General features: G+C 55.6%; 2 protein-coding genes across 3 annotated transcripts; one reads left to right on the forward strand and one right to left on the reverse strand.

The window, feature by feature from the left end:
* Positions 1-747: 747 nt before the first annotated feature.
* On the reverse strand, positions 748-6,218 carry LSM4 (LSM4 homolog, U6 small nuclear RNA and mRNA degradation associated). Its single transcript, XM_057414001.1, has 5 exons — positions 6,077-6,218; positions 5,910-5,951; positions 5,701-5,799; positions 3,087-3,270; positions 748-1,013 (listed from the first exon to the last, which is right to left on the reverse strand). The coding sequence occupies exons 1-5, from the start codon at positions 6,077-6,079 to the stop codon at positions 925-927; spliced, it is 417 nt and encodes a 138-aa protein (XP_057269984.1). The 5' UTR covers positions 6,080-6,218; the 3' UTR covers positions 748-924.
* Positions 6,219-6,602: 384 nt separating this feature from the next.
* On the forward strand, positions 6,603-15,647 carry PGPEP1 (pyroglutamyl-peptidase I). Of its 2 annotated transcripts, none has more exons than XM_057414000.1 (5): positions 6,603-6,681; positions 8,958-9,010; positions 13,746-13,862; positions 14,340-14,572; positions 15,212-15,647. In XM_057414000.1, exons 1-5 carry the CDS (start codon positions 6,648-6,650, stop codon positions 15,402-15,404), a joined length of 630 nt encoding a protein of 209 aa, XP_057269983.1. In that variant the 5' UTR covers positions 6,603-6,647; the 3' UTR covers positions 15,405-15,647. The 2 variants fall into 2 exon arrangements, with proteins under 2 accessions (XP_057269983.1, XP_057269982.1); XM_057413999.1 differs by lacking the exon at positions 6,603-6,681 and adding an exon at positions 8,050-8,423.
* The last annotated feature ends 577 nt before the right edge of the window (positions 15,648-16,224 follow it).

Raw genomic sequence — 16,224 nt, forward strand, 5'->3', positions numbered from 1 at the left:
TGAGCTGGGAATTCCCAGGAGCTTCCCAAACCTGCGGCTGGGACACGCTCACAGCCTGGCCTGTGTCCCCAGGGACTGGAAAAGGAGGAGAAGAGGAGGTGGAGGGAAGGGAATCATCAGGTGTTGGGAATGAGCTGGAGAAATCTCAGCGCTCGGGACTTTGTGTCACCGAGTTTGCAAAGTGTGTGGGGGGAATAAGGGAAATAAGAGGGAAATAACAGAGTTGGGGACACAAACATCCCAGAAAAGCCTTTTCCATCCAAGGGAACTTCCCTCTGAAGTCAACTCAGCCACACACTCACTGGGAGATGCTCGTTTATCACCAAGTTCTCTTGGGAACAACCCCTGAAGGCCAAAGGAACGTTTGTCCCGAGTCCTGCCTTAAGCCATAGGAGGGAGACAGAAGGGACTGGCCAGGAAGAGAAGCAATCAAGAGCTTCCAGGTTGGCTGTTTCTAAACCACCCCAAACCCTTAAGACTACTCACAGAAAGATACAAGGTCCTGGAGTTGGGCGTTTTCAACCCAAAGCACTCCCGTCTGGTACAAATGCAACGAGTCTCAAGTATAAAAAGAAAGATTCCAGACCGTCCAGAAGGCGTTTGTTTGCCTTTGATCTGGTACCACGGAACAGGATCATCCTTCCAATGAAACTGGGGAGCCTGGAAAACTAAAGTATTTTCACTCCTAGGAGCAGCAGAACCAAAGCTCCTGAAGCGGGGATGGGGCAGTTTAAGTAAATCCAATGATTTGCCTACTACAAGGAGCAAATAACTCCACTTTTTACCACATGAAATTGTGAGAGGGGCTTCCAAAGGACATGATTTGGGCCCGGCTTGATGGGCGGAAGAGGAGGAAGGGGACACTTTTGAACACATGGCAATCCTGAGGTGGAAACCCCATGGGCATTGCAGCCCCGGCCCAGCTCACTGCTTTGCTGCTTGTCTGCCTGGCTTTTTCTCCTGCTGGCCTCTTCCGGTGCCTGGGATCCCTCGGCCACGGCCACCAAAGACACCTATGGGGCAGAAAGAAAGAGCAGGGGGTAAGAGCATCACTGCAACGTCTCCCAGCTGCCCGGAGCTGTAGTTATCCATGTGCTCCCCTCTTTTTCCAGCCTTAAAACAGGACTTTTACATCTCTCCCTTCTCCATTCCACAGCCTGGATTTATAAGGTGCATCAATGGATTCCCCCTCCTCAGCTGTACCTCCCTGGTCTGTTCCCTGCCCTAGAGCCGTGCCCTCACCCTCTGTTGAATCAACTCCTGAGAAATGGATCCATGGAAGCAGCAGTGTTTTAAGAGCAGTGGGATGAGCGGGTTCTATGTGTGTCCCCTGCAAGCTGTAACAAGGAAGGGGGGCACTTGGTTTGGCTGCAGGAGCTGCCCTGGGACCCACCGCTGGGCCCCCCTCCCTGCAGAGTCACCCCAGCCCCACAGCAGTGCCAGGCACTGACGCTGATCTCGGTGCTCGAGGGGCTCTGGATCCACCCAAGCCCACGAGGCAGAGCCCAGAGGAGACCCAGGGCAGGCACCAGGCACAAGGGCTTCTCCAGAGCCCTCTGCTCACTCCATGGAGGGGACATGCCTCAACCAGAGGCAGAGGATGACTCCTAACCCTGCAGTGCTGGGGATGCTCCCAGTGAGGCTGAGCTAAGGCTGCCCCACTCCTAGCTTTGGCAAGCTGAGAAGTAAAAGCCAGAAGGATTCCCAGTGTCAGGAACAATAATCCTTTCAAGCGCGTGCTCAATTGCAGCTTCCCTCCTGCCTGCTGGCCTCCCAACCAACGCGTCCTGCCTTTCTTTTTCCCCCTTCCTCTCCTCATGTCTCACTAATGGGAGCCAAAGCTTGGAGCTAATTAGCAAATACCAAAGCTTCCCTTTAACATATTCCATCAGCACATTGAGGCTGCACATCAGAGCAGCAGGGAGCTCCACCTCCGACGGAGCCAGGGCTCTGCTCCGCTCTCCCAAGGTGGGTATTTCCACAGCAGAGAAAACAGAGCAGGCAAACTGTTTGTCCAAGTAACCACATCCAAAAAAGCTGCTCTGCCAAAGGGAGAAAGGGAAGGAGGGGGAAAGAAAGGCGCCTTCAGCTTTGTAAAGGTCACTTCTATGTGTTGGGAGCTGCCAGGAGGTCCCAGGGCAGCACAAGGCTCCAGGGTTTTCCCCTCCCCAAGGTCCTTGGATGGCCCCAGGTAGTGCCCAGCTTCCCACTGGGATTCCTTGCAGAGGTGGCTTCTGAAGGGTGCTCTGCAGGGACCTCAATCATGGCTCAGGCCTCAAGGCTCCTTCCAAACCCCAGCATCTCCCAAGCGGCGTTGGAGCAAGGGAGCACACTCAGGATCTGAAGCTCCTACTGCAGGCTAAGCCTGGCCCAAGAGTGACCCCAGGGCTGAGCGACGTGACCACAAAGCGAATGGCAAGGATGCGGCAGGAGGGGCGAGCAGGCAAGGAGAGGAACAGCTCTCAGGCTTCCAGCAGGGCCATTTGGGGAGGAAAGAACAACCCATCCCTGAGGTGAAGCGCCCCGAGCTCAGCTCAGCCCAGGAAGTGGCACAGGGAAGGAAGAGTTTGCTTTTGTGACCTATTTCTTCCCGAGCAGCGACCTCCCCTTTGATCAGAAGCACGAGTTCTTCACTCGGAGCAGCAGAAGCACAGCCCCTGGGATAGACAATAAATCAACCAACAAGGCAGGAGATCCAAAGCACCATTCCGATGGAAGCTGATGGGTTTTTATCAGTGCCACCGTCAGAGCTCAGTCTGTTTCCAAACAGAGCAGCCATTTGTTCCCCTCCCTGCCTCTCTAAGCTAAGAGAGACCAGGCTCGTCGAGCCATGCTCCCAAACCAGCCAGGAGGGGTAGGAAGAGTCAAGTTCAGACTCTCTTAAGCTCCTGCCCAACCCCAGGAACGAGGGAGGCACATCCCTGGCACGAATCCTTCCCTGAAGCTGCCTCACAAGCGAGGCAACACACATGAACTGGACCAGATCCTGCACTGGAGCGGCTCCAGCTTCTCCCAGCCACGCAGCTGGGGTTCAAGCTGGGAAGCAGGAGCCGTTCCTTGCCCTGAAAACCAAAGAGGAGCATTACCTCGTCCAGCACCTCCAACACCACGGCCCTTCTGTTGCTTCTGCTGTTGCATCCCACCACGGCCTCTGCCCTTGGACACCACCTCCTCTTTCACCATGTCAATGATCTCATCGGGGATCCGCAGGTATTTAATGGTGCTGCCACGAATGTAGCACTCTGGCATCCTCCAGAACTTGTCTCCATCCTATTGGGGAGCAACACACTGGGTTACAAACAAAACCTGGGGCTTGGCTATCTACTTCTGGGGCATTTTGAGGGTTTCCATCACATCTGGAGTGTGTGAGAGCTCCAGAGACCTTTTTGGGGAGCATTATCTGAAAGTAGGAGCACAAAAGGGTGGGTTTTTCCCTCCAGAACATGCAGCCCTGCAGGCTGGGGAGGGCACTGAGCCACAAGCGGCTGCACTTTCAATTCACTGCCTCTGACACTTGCTGCAAGCCGAAGAAGAGGAGGCTGAGGAAACGAGCACCTTCCCTTCTAAGAAAGGGAATCAAAAGTGGGGCTGGAGAGGCCAACGTGGGGAGCTCCAAAAGCTCGGGTAAGAGAAACCAGAGCTGCAGCAAAGGCACGGCTGGGTTTGTCCTCCAGCAGCCCCAGCTGGGAGTCGCCTCCCTGCTGCGCTCCTCTGGGCGTGGATGGAGCAGGGAAGCAGCTCCAGAGCTGTGGGCTCTGCACCACCAGAGCAGGGCAACTGCAGCTGTGGAAAGAAGGAGCTGGTGGGTTCTTGATAGAGAAAAGAAAGTCTTCAGGTGCCCCATTATGGAGCCGGGATCTCCACACAGGGTTTGTGGGTTGGGCACCAGCTCCAGGGCTTTCCTAGGACAAAACCTAGGAGGGTTTCAGCTCCCGCATCCCGGGAGCGGCTCTGGGAATAGGAACGGAGCTGAACAACAACTCGGCTGCCCATGATGTCAGTGGGAGGAGGGACAGGGACCCGCCTCGTCCCGCAGCTCCAGCAGGGGCTGGCTGCAGATGGGATGGCTCCAGCCCAGCCTCAAGCAGCAGCATGTGGAAGAGGCATCTGCGGTGTCTCCGAGGAGCAGCAGCAGGAACGCCTCGTTCCTGCTCTCCTGGGATGAAACGGTTCCACGCACACACCCCAGGAGTTATTTGGGGCGCCTCAGCCTGCCCGGGCAAGTCCTTTGCACACAAGACAAGGCAGAAGCAGCTCCCTTCCAAGAGACACCCGCCAGACCCCGCCCTGCCTCGGGCCCGCCCGGCTGCTCCTTGGCTCGGGGTAAGGGAAGGGACGAAGGAGGCTCCTCCGCTTCCTCGTTCCGGCCTCCCCGCAGTAAACAAGCGCCTCCCGGCCGGGGCCGGGGCTCGCCCGCCGCTCCGTGCCATCTAGCGGCCAATCCCCACCAGTGCCACCAGTACCAGCCCCGGAGCGGCTCCAGCTCCCGCTTCCACCCGGCCTTTGGAGGCGTTCGGGTATCTCAAGGCGGGCAGAGGCTGCCAGGATGCCTGGAGATCCCTGCGGCACCCATGGCGCGGGCACAGGGAAGGGTCTGCTCTCGTTTTCCATCTCTTAGCCCCAAAGGTTCCTCTCAAACCTTGCTCAAGGGGTGGTTCACTGCATCAAACGCGCCTCTGTGCCCCAGCACTGTCATAGAAGCATGGAATGGTTTGGGTTGGAGGGGACCTTAAAGCTCATCCAGCTCCAACCCCGTCACGGGCAGGGACCCCTTCCCCTCGAGCAGCTTGCTCCAAGCTCCTGTGTCCAACCTGGCCTTGAACACTGCCAGGGATGGGGCAGCCACAGCTTCTCTGGGCACCCTGTGCCAGCGCCTCAGCACCCTCCCAGGGAAGAGCTTCTGCCTTAGATCTAACCTGAACTTCCCATTTCAGTCTGAAGCCATCACCCCTTGTCCTATCACTACAGTCCCTAATGAAGAATCCCTCCCCAGCATCCTTGCAGCCCCCTTCAGACACTGGAAGCTGCTCTGAGGGCTCCATGCAGCTTCTCTTCTCCAGGCTCACAACATCAGCTCCTGGGGGTTTGCAGAGAGGTTTTCAGGAGCACGAGGAGCTCTGCCAGGCTCTCGCATCCACCCAGCTGCTGCTCCTCTCAGCAGACACCTGGCAGGGACAAGACCAGACACTTCTGGCTGAGGTCAAAGCCCAAAACACTGATCACAATCTTCGGGAGCAACTCTGGCCAAGGGCAAAAGTACCAGACAGTGCAGAGCAGGGAAACAACAGCCTCCTCTGTTGGGGAGAGTTAAGAGGAGCAAGTACATCAATCAAGCACAAGGCTTGAAGCAGACTTTGCTTCTCAAACAGCACGTGATGGAAGAGGCTCCATCCTTGCACCCATCTCAGCACGGGGCCTCCAGCCCTATGCTGAGAACCCTCTCACAGGGGAAAAGCTCTAGGGGAAGGTGTCCCTGCCCGTGGCAGTGAGTTGGAACTGGGGGAGCTTTAAGGTCCCTTCCAACCCAAACCAGACTGGGATTCGATAGCTCTAGGAGAGGCTCACAGAGCATTTGTGTGCCGTGGACAGCGCTGCCCTGCAGGAGCACACCGGCCTTTGCTATGGATGCTATAAACCACCCACGGTAAACACGGCTTTCAGGCGGAGGCCCCGCGGGGCCGCTCGGGGGCCGGGCCTTACCCGGGACGTGCAGATGACCTCCCGCAGGTTGATGTTCATCCAGTTGTCGCAGCTCACCAGGTGCCCGTTGTACGTCTCCCCGTTCTTCAGCTCCACCAGCTGCGGGACACACGGGTCACGGTGCAGCCCCGGCACACGGACCGGTACCGGTGCCGCTGGGGCCAGGAAGGGGAGCGGGCCCGGGGCTGGGCCGCGCTGCCGGTACTCACCATGGGGTGGTTCTGCGCCGTCTTCAACAGGGACAGGGGCAGCTGCGGGGGGAAGAGAGAGGCCTCAGGTACCGGAGGGGCCCGGGGCGGGGCAGGGCATGGCCGCAGACTGAGCCGGGCCCGCCGGGCCCTCCCACCCCACGGTCACCGGCCCCGGCGCCACTCACCATCGTGCCGGAGCCACCGCCGCGCCGGTCGCTGCCGCTCAAACCGCCCCCGGCCCCTCGCGGGGCCAATCAGAGCGCGGAGCTGCCCTGGCGAAGCCAATCAGAGCACGGCGCGCTCACAGCGGAGCCAATCAGAGCACCCACGGCATACGGCCGCAAAGCAACACCACGACCGTTCCGGTCCGCGCCTTTACGACAGCGCCGTAAATAGAGGGGGTGGCGGGCGGGAGGGAAGCGGTGGCGCGCCCGTTTCCCGTTACCCGCGGATCCCGGTTCGTGCCTTTTCCACCCCCCCACCTTGGGTCGAGCCGGAACTTCTTAGAGCCCCCCCCGGAGGGCACCGCTCAGCGGTGAAGAAGCTCCAGGCCCAGCCCCGGCGCGTCTCCCCGAGCGACTTCCGCGCTGTTGGCGGAAGTGCTGTGTATGGGCCGCTCTAGGCAGCTTGGCGGACCGCACTCTATGGTAGTGGTGGCGGCGGCGGGGCGGAGCGCGCTCGGTGGTGGCGGGGCGGGGCGGGGCGGGGCCGGGCGCTCAGTGCGGGGCGGTGACGGCGGGACGGGACCGGAGCGCGATGGAGAAGCCGCGGCGGGCGGTGGTGGTGACCGGTACGGGGGGAGCGGGCCGGGCACGGCGGTCCTGGCAGAGGGGGGGGGCAGCCCTCATGGAGGGGGGTGTGGGGTGAGGAGCGGGAGCGGGGCTGGGGGGAGCTGTGGTTGGGTTCGGTGAGGGGCGCGCAGCCGCTGCCCCGGTGCTCAACCATTGGGGGGGGGGGTCGGGACCCCCCGTTCCCAGTCCCTGACCCTCCCCAGGGGTGCGTGGTTGGGGGAAGGAGGGGATTGAGGCTGCGGAGGAGTGGGGAGAAGCGGCGGGGATGCGGGAGGGGGCTTGTGCGCTCCGGCCGCCCCATCCTGAGCCATGGGCGAGGGGAAGCCGGGACCGCGCTCAGCCCCCGGGGCCCGGGGGAAGGATGCGCAGGGGAACGCGAGGGGACGGGAGGCCCCAGCGTCGCAGGCGGGAGCTTGTCAGGCTCCTTTCCCCGGGGTACAAAGGGCGCCGGGTTGATTTGTGGGGCAGGCAGTGCTGTGACAAATGGGGATCGGGGAGGGGGGAACTATTGAGGGCTGGGGTTTGAATGGGCGAGAGGGGCTCGCTGCCATCGCGGGTTGCGCTGGAGGCTGAGCGGCTTTGCAAGGGAGCGCTTGGAGAGGGAAGGAGCAGGTGGCAGATCCCGGCTTTGGGAAAGCCGGGATCGCTGCGGAGCCGTGACTAAACAGAAACCCGGCGTCAGTGAATCAATCCCCTCCTGCGTGCGGTGCTTCCCCTGCCTCCTGCCCCGCTGTGTGCGGGGAAGCCTGTTCCTATAGCGCAGCGCTGCTCCTCGGGTCTGCCCCTGGGGGATCATCTCCTGGTGCTGTCACACTGGGCTCCCGTCAGCTGCAGCGGGGAGGATCGGTGCTGCTCGCGCGCGGGGTCTGGTTTAGGAGTGGGGAAGGAGCTCATCCCATCGGCATCCCTGCCGCTGCCGTCCTGAGCCTTGGAGGGCCCTATTGTGGATGTGGAGGAAGTCCTGGGCATGCTCGCTGGAGTTCCCTGCTGCTCACAAAGTTGCTTATACCGGGAGGATCCAGGCCGGAGATGAGGCAGAGGAGCAGTAGCCCACGGTGGTGTTGGTGCCCGTTCACTTTGGAGCAGGAGGGCTCCGTTCTGTGTGCGGGCACCTGTAGGATTCCAGCCTTCCCGTGGCTGGATTGTTAGGAGGAGCTGGATGTGTTTGGATTCCATTGGGTTCAGGCTCTCATGGTTTCTTTAGCAAGGAGCCTTTGCAGGTCCTGCTTGTGCCTGGACGTCACTGACTTGCAGAACCACCCGAGAAGGGGTTCAGTGCTTGGACTTGTTCACCTCTGCTGCAGTCGTAGCTTGTCTTGGGAACACTGGAGGTTTGCTCCCAGGAAAACCCCGACGTTTGGATCTTGTGGAAACCTTCAGCACGTTCCTTTTGGGCAGATATCGACATGGGTTTGACTGTTAAGAGCCCCATGAGCGTGGATGAGCCTACCCCGTGCAAACCCTGCGTGCGGCGTAACCTCAGCCCTGCCATTGAGAGCAAATGGAACGTTTCCATTAATGTGTCACATAATATTTGTGGTCCCTCTCAAAGCCTTTCAGGAGTTAGGCACAATTTATGTCTCTTAATGGCATGAGGCTCCCAGGGAAGCTCTGACAGTTCAGATTAAAGCGTATCGACGTTGTGCCCAGATGAATTGCCCAACCTTTGTGTGCTTGCTCAGGAGGAGATGTTGGGGGTTACTGGTTAACTCTGAGTTGCTCATTAGGAAATCAAGATGTGGCGAGTAAATGGCATTGATAATGTTATCATAACCTTTCCTGCTTGCTGGAGGTGAGTGTCCAGAGAGCCCGTTTCCTCCTAAGGCAGAACTAATGCTGGCAGAGATCATGGTGAAGATCTGAATAACTCTTTGAACCAGGCTTGTCTCCATTTGTGGAAGCGTTTGCTGTGGCCTAAACCAATCAGGAATAGAAAATCCAATCAGGATTCTAATTCCGTGACATCAGGGAACTTCTCTGTTTGGACCAAGTTCTTCCAAGCTGGTCAAGGAAGGGGAAAATCCACTTGCCCCAGTGTCTGCTAGGGAAAAAGGAGTTTCTTTTGAGGCAAGCTCAGAGTACAAGGTGTACGGTTCAGTCATGGCTGTGGAGGTCTCTTAGTGCTTGGATGGAAGGTAAATAAGGCTCGGGCATTAGAAGTGGGCTTTTTTTGAGGCTCTCTATACCAGGAAAGCACAGAACCATTTTGCACCTTTCACTTGAGTCAAACCTGTTGGGATGACTTCACCACTGTGGCTTTTTCCTTCTCTTGCAGGGTTTGGTCCGTTTGGAGAGCACGCTGTCAACGCCAGTTGGATTGCAGTTCAGGTAACCCTCCACGTACCTCTGTTTGTGGCAAGTTAAACCAGAGAGCCCTGCTGATAACATCCACCTTCTGGCTCTGGTGTGTGGCTCCTTTGGAACTTGTCTTCCCACTTTGTTACCTGTGAGCAGCTCGCTCCAGATGGTCAGGTGATGTTTTATTCACTACTCCAAAAGCAATCCCTGAGCTAGTAGAACGTAATGGGATAGAGTTAGTGTAGCTCAGGCAAGGAAGGAATCTGTAGGCTAAGCCCCGGGGTTTGGAAGCTGTTAAACAGGGCAGGGAGCTGGGCTCTTCCTCTGCCCTGAATAAACAACCCCAGGAGAACTGCTGTGCTTGTCTCTCAGCTGGAATGGGGGAGCTGGTTAACCTTTAAGCCAAGCCTCATCTGCAATGAGACTTTCCCCTGGTAGCCTGTGGAGTCAAGTGCACTGCAGAGTCAAGTCCACCGTGGGTCTGAGGACTCTGACCTGCCCTTGGCTTCTTCCCCTCTGTTCCTTCTGCTTTTGGTGCTGGGCTGCAGCAGGCAAAGCAGGAGGCATGGGGTGGCGGGGACCAGGTGGTGTTTGTCCCTCCGGATCCAGCCTCCTCTCTGCTGAGGAGCAGCACGGGATGCTCCATCAGTTTATGCCACTTGTAGCTGCACATCTGCAGGAGCACGTTCATCCTGCACCCCAGCAGAGGGGAGGAGCAGAGCCAGACTCCTGCCAGAGGCCCAGCTGAATGAAGGAGTTAAGGTCACTTGCTGTAAAAGCATTACCTAGGACCAGTGCTGCCACATTATCCCCTTCTTCCTTATTTGTCACTTCTGGCTGCGGTTTATGACAAAGCTGCTGGGAATTCAAGGGTACCTTTTAGTACAGTTGTCCAGGGAATTAGATCTATTTTTCTCCCCAGCACATCTCTCTTCCCTTCAGAGCTCGGAGATTAATATCTTCTTTAGAATGCTTTTAAATTAAATCACAAACTCTAATCAATTACAGTCAACTAACGTCCAGATGTCTAATGGGGTGGCTGGTACAAGAAGAAACCTTTGCCTCCCAGAGCCTTTTGGAAATGAATATATCCGAGTTAGGGTTTGCTTGGTTTAAGTTTGGGGGGGGAAATGCAAGTATATGGGGGGAAAAAATGGCCTGGTACTGAAATTGAGCAGCAAGGCAGCTGGATTTGGTCTGTTCTTACTCGTGTGAACCAGCTACTTTTATTCTAGGCGGGATAGACAAAAGGGTGTTGTGCTTGTGGAGCAGGAAGAGTGGTGGCTGCTGTGATGGCGCTTGCAAACACACACCTAATGTTTAATGTCACTCCTCCAGCACGGCAGCTCGAGGCACTGGTGGCTGCTCAGCTGAGGGCTGAAGGCACCACGTGCCTTTCCCATTCATTTTTAGGGGCTTGGGGGTGTTTGGAGAGTCTCAAACCGGAGTCGGAGCCTGTGCTTTGTGCTGCCTTGGAGCCCGTCTCCCTCCCGAGTCCTGAGCTCCTCACTAAAGCCCAGCCTTCAGGCAGCAGCGGGGAGGATTTTGCCTTCCCTCACCCTGCTCAGCCCCGAGAGGCCCAGACAAAAAGGAACAGCATGGCTTTGAGCGCAGGCGAGTTGGGCATTGTGCGGGTTTCAGACGGGGGACTTCATGGAGCTGAGGGGACACAAAGGCGCGTCTGCGCGCCGGAGCCCCAGACGCTGTGATCTGCATCTTAATAGAAGAAAAATCAATTAAACAATCTTGCTAAATCCTCCCTTGCTCCGGGGCTGAGCTCCTTCGGCTTTATTACAGCTTTTATTGGCCCGCATCCCGAGGAAGCCAATTCCCTGCTTCTCTCTCCGCTCCTCTTCGGTGTTATTTGGCACGGACGCGGGGTGTCTGTTCCTGCCGACTGCAGCGGGCTTCCAGGAGAGCTGCTTGCCTTTGAAAGCAAAGGGAGTTTCACACATGGGTACCTTCGATGGCAGCCCTCGCAGTGTAATAATGGGGAGGTGTTCGGAGATTTGGGTGCCTCAGGGAGAGATCCCCTATAAATTCAGCGGGAATAACAACATCTTTCTGCTCTGTTTTTCCCTGTTAATGTGGATTTTCTGTCCCACGATTTCCTTTGGAGGAATTTCCTCCGCGGCAGTTTTTGCTTGGGAAGGACCTTCCTTTCAAGGAGTAGTTACTGAAACGAGCTTTTCTGTTCATTTTCCAGCCTCCTGGGTGTAACTTAGGTGTAGACACAGGTGGACTGTGAAGCGAATAGGCTCCTGCCTTCATCCCCCCAAAGTGCTGCTGGCTGAGGAGGAGGAGGAGGAGGAGAGAGGTCAGGCTGCGCTGTGACATTACTAAGGACAATTGCTGTCAGGGTGTCTAGACAGACCTGATAAGGATATTAAAGGCTCACAAAGGCGACCATTGTGGAGGGGTCAGGGAAGCGGGCAGACGCGTTCGGGTTGCTGTGGCTGTCAGGTATACAAGGGAATGAGTTGTCTGGGGGCCAGTGGACATCTTTATTATGGACTGGAAGCAGCCAGTGCTGTGCTTGGTTAAAGGGAAGATGTGGGTTTGTAAAGCTGGGGTTTGGAGCTGTCACTGTGGGGCTGAGCCCAAGGTGTCTCCTTTGTGCTGCCAGGAAAAGTTTCTGCAGTGAAGCTCATCTTAAGGAGCTGTTTGATGCTCTTTAGGGCCGTGATGATGAATTCCCCCCTATTAACACTGGAGATCTTCCTAAAGAGACTGACTTGTATTTGAATGCTCTCATTTGTAAACCAGTTGACGTCTTGAAGGCAGATCTGTGCAAAAGACATGTGGTGAAACATCACTTAGCATCCCTCTCTGGTAATGGATGTCTGCGTATGCCAGACACTAATCAATACAGCAAGCCTTTAATATCAGCCTTGCCCTCGGAGCCAGCACAAGTGATTTATCACTGCTGTTGCTCATGTCTGCTGGTCTGTGGAAGTCTTCCTCTTGCCTTTGCTGCTTTGGTTGGCTTAAATCTTGCTCCACCGGCCGTGGGCCTTACAAGTGGGATGGGTTTTCTTTACCCAGTAACGAAACCACTCGTGCTGACAACTACAGACAGAAAGGATATTGAAGTGCTGCTCGGGTTTAGATAGGGGAGGTAGGAGCGTAACGGGGAGGTCCAAAACCCTCAGCTTGTCCTCTCCTTTCAACTGGCTTTATTGCAGTGTAAACCTAGGGCAATACGACGTTGGAAGGGGAGTGAGCTTCATTGCACTTAGCTGCGGTGCACTCTTTAGCCTGAGGTTTGCATCATCTCTGTGTGCAGGAAAAGAAAGCCTAAGAATTGCATGAGAGAGCTGCTCTTGGCTCTGCTCCCCGAATCCGCACCTCCAGGAAAGGTAACTTGATCATTCAAGACTGTGTTGAAGAGGCCTTTGCTAGTTTGCTGCCTTCTCTGCTTGAGATCCATAAGAACAACCACGGGGGTTTGTGGCTGTGGGAGGAGCAGGTTCTGTCCTTGCTGTGCCTGCAGCCCCTTTGATGTAAGCACAAGGAATGGCTCCGTGTTCCCGGCCTGAGGAAGCTGGTGTTTCCAATTGAATGTGTTCAGGAGGAGGAGAGCAGCACCAGACAAGGAGCTTGTGCTGTGGGTGAGCTTCTAGCCTGGTCCCTGGCTCCTCAGGTTGAGTTCAGCCGATGGCTTTGGTGAAGAACCTGTGTTTTTCCAGAGGCTGGATCCTTCCCTTGAGCCCTCCGAAGTTTGGGTTTGATGGCTCAAAAAGGTTGATTTCTGATCAAGTCCTGGTGTGGGCTTGACTGGTAACACCTGAAGTATCAAGGGAGCAAGTCTCAAACTCTTACTGGGGTGTGCTGAACCTGAGGCCAAAGAAGAACAAGGCAGAAGTATCCAGGACCATGAGGGAAGTCGGTGTTGGGATCAGACAGGGGGGAAAAAGGCCTTTCCTCTTGCCTCTGGTTTTAAAGGTATTAAACTGACCCTCTGTGTTGTAAAAGGTACAAAGGGAAATGGGCCAAGTTTATTGCCTGGGTAGTTGGGATGTTTTTGAGCCGTGGCTTTAGTTAAGGTTATAGGGGGAGAACTAATTCACTGCGTTACTTGAACCACTACGATGGTGACAGCTCATGTTGCAAAATGAAGTCAAATATATCAGGTAAATAGGTAAAAGCAGCAGTGGAAACGGGCTGTCTTGTATTCCAGATCCTGCCAAAAGGAGAGTAAGGAATATGCTGAGGAGGATGTGCCAGTGTTGCTTCCGTTTCTCATAGAGGAGTGTTCCGTGGAGCCTGATAGACACAGAGTCACAGCCTGGGTCTGCTCTCCCCTAACTCTGAGAGCTCCTCACCTGGAAGCAAACAGGAATTTGCTCTCCAGGTCATCAGACAGAGGACAAATTAGACAATGTAATCCTCCCAGTTTGACTTCTCCCTGCAGGTACCTAGTTCTTTCAGTAGGTGGATAGGAGGAGCCAAACCTTTCTTTGAAGCGTGGCTGTTGCTGATAACCATCATCACTTCAATGTTGATCTCTTTGTTAAACACACATCAGAGCAAAGCAAACGGTCCTGTGGGTGAAGACTGTTCCTGCAGGTGCAGAGGTGCCTTTGTTGTTTCCCTGTTGTCTTGAGGTTTTTAACCGTGCTGTTTCCGAGGGGATACAGCCCACAGTGTCAGCTGGTGTTAGTCCTTCACAGCAGGCTCACTGCACCATTAAACCTTCCAGGAGTCTCTGTCCTCTGCTGAGCTTGTGTCTGACCATCTTGGCTTTGTTTCCTGGTGTGTTTAGGAGTTGGAGAAGCTGGGGCTGCGAGATGACGTGGATCTGCACGTCTATGAAGTCCCAGTTGAATACCAGACAGTGCAAAGGCTCATTCCTGCACTATGGAAAAAGCACAGTCCACAAGTGAGTGAGCAGAGGGAGGAGGAGAAAAGACACAGCAAATGGGTGAGATCTGTCCCGCTGACAGCAACGAGCAGAATGGGAACTCCTGTTTCTAACACGTGTTCAGGCTGGTGTCCCTTTGTCGTGAGAACATGTGAATTTGTAGGGTTGGAAAGCTCAGAAGAGAGCAGTGCATTAATGGGAGCAGTTGGTGTGAAGGAGCCACTGGAAAGGGCTGTGGAGGCAGCTCGTGTTGGGCTGTGCCACCAGTGGTCAGAGGTGCCCACGTTCACCTTAACCCTGAGTGAATCCCAGCTTGGGCCAGGAGGGGGTGAAACAAGGAGGATGGCTCTGGATTGGACCCATGAGTTCACTGCTCAGTGGCTCATTACCATGATACACATGCAGCAACCCCCAGTCTGTACCCGGGGATAGCGGGCGCTGGGTTTCCCACTGACTGCATCGTGCTTGATCTGACCTGGTTCTTTTCTCTTGCAGCTGGTGGTTCACGTGGGTGTTTCGGGTATGGCTACGACCGTGACTCTGGAGAAGTGCGGCCACAACGTGGGTTATAAAGGCTTGGACAACTGCCGCTTCTGCCCAGGCTCTCAGTGCTGCGTGGAAGGAGGCCCCGAGTGCATCGATTCCATTATTGACATGGACACAGTTTGCAAGAGAGTCTCAGCGCTGGGGCTGGATGTCACGGTCACTATATCGAAGGATGCTGGCAGGTACGGGATGCCAGTGAGCGTGATAGAGTGGAAAGTTCATCCTCTTCTGCTCTTGCAAGACCTTCTCCTGCAGCCCTGGTCCAGCTGTGGGGCAGCAGCACAAGGGGGACATGGAACTGAAGGAGTGGGTCCAGAGGAGGCCATGGAGCTGCTGCGAGGGCTGGAGCAGCTCTGCTCTGGAGCCAGGCTGGGAGAGCTGGGCTGGGTCAGCCTGGAGAAGAGAAGGCTCCTGAAGGGGAGACCTGAGAGCAGCTCCAGTGCCTGAAGGGGCTGCAGGAAACCTGGAGAGGGGCTTGGGACAAGGGCCTGTAGGGACAGGCCAGGGGGAATGGCTTTAACCTGCCTGAGGGGAAACTGAGATGAGCTCTTAGGCAGAAGCTCTTCCCTGTGAGGGTGCTGAGGCGCTGGCACAGGGTGCCCAGAGAAGCTGTGGCTGCCCCATCCCTGGCAGTGTTCAAGGGCAGGTTGGACACAGGGGCTTGGAGCAAGCTGCTCTAGTGGAAGGGGTCCCCATGGCAGGGGTTGGGACTGGATGAGCTTTAAGGTCCCTTCAACCCAAACCATTCCATGACTGTGTCCTGCAGTTTTCTCATTGGATTTGTCACCTGGTGCTAAATAAGCCCTCTCCTTGTGTTTCAGGTACCTCTGTGACTTCACTTACTACACGTCCTTATACCAGAGTCGCGGGAGGTCGGCTTTTGTTCACGTGCCTCCTCTGGGAAAGCCCTATACTGCAGAACAGCTGGGTCGGGCACTACAGGCTATCATAGAAGAGATGCTGGATGTTTTGGAGCATTCTGAAGACAAAATCACTTGTCAGCATGAACACTGAAAGTGGGCAGAAGTTACCCTAGTATTGCACTTCCAAATCCTTCCCTGCTCCTGAAGTAACTGGGGAACCGGCCTGAAGCGTGGGGACCCAAGAACTGGAGACTTCAAAAAGGAAAATCCCACTCCTAGAAATGGACCTTGTCTTTCTTTTTTTTCTCTGTCAAATGTGTGCATTTCAGCCTAGGCAACAAAGGAGTCAGAATCTCTTCCTGGTAACACCTGCAACCCCTCATATGCGAAGCGACTGAAGTGTGTGTGCTGGGCTTGATGCAGAGCGTCTGGCAGCCGAGTGACAGCTACCAACCAGTGTAACCCAATGCAGATGGAAGGGTTCTCACCTGGACTTGGTGGTCAGGTGCAGGGAATTGATAACCCAGTCTTCTAATGACTAGTTTTTAAGTTGAAAGGTTTGCTTTTGTTTTGTTGTGGGGTTTCTCCCCCCCGCTTTGGCCCAAGTGCTAGGTTATGCTATAAAGAGCTGGAATGGTGTGGGATTGTCTGTTGGACAACAGCGCTTGGTGGAGACGAGGAATCTTGGGAATTGCTGAGATGGAAAAATCCTTCAGGCACTGACTTCTTACCCCACATTGTCCAGATCCTCCCAGGGTCCTCTGTCACGTACTGGTTAACTGGTACCTGCAGATAGAAGGGCCGTGCTTTGGGTTCCTTCTGTGGCAGAGCAGGAGTTGGCTTTGGCTTTGGCTTTGTTTCTCATACACAAGGATGAGCCTGACTTGGCCAAATACATCCAAATGTCTTTTTTATTCCCTTCTCAATGCCAGTCCTCAGTTTATTCCCTTCCTTACTCAAGTCAACGTATA

Source organism: Pezoporus wallicus, unplaced genomic scaffold, assembly GCF_028554395.1.
Source record: "Pezoporus wallicus isolate ANWC-B61680 ecotype Strahan unplaced genomic scaffold, APGP_CSIRO_Pwel_v1 contig_14776, whole genome shotgun sequence".
Lineage (NCBI taxonomy): Eukaryota > Metazoa > Chordata > Aves > Psittaciformes > Psittacidae > Pezoporus > Pezoporus wallicus.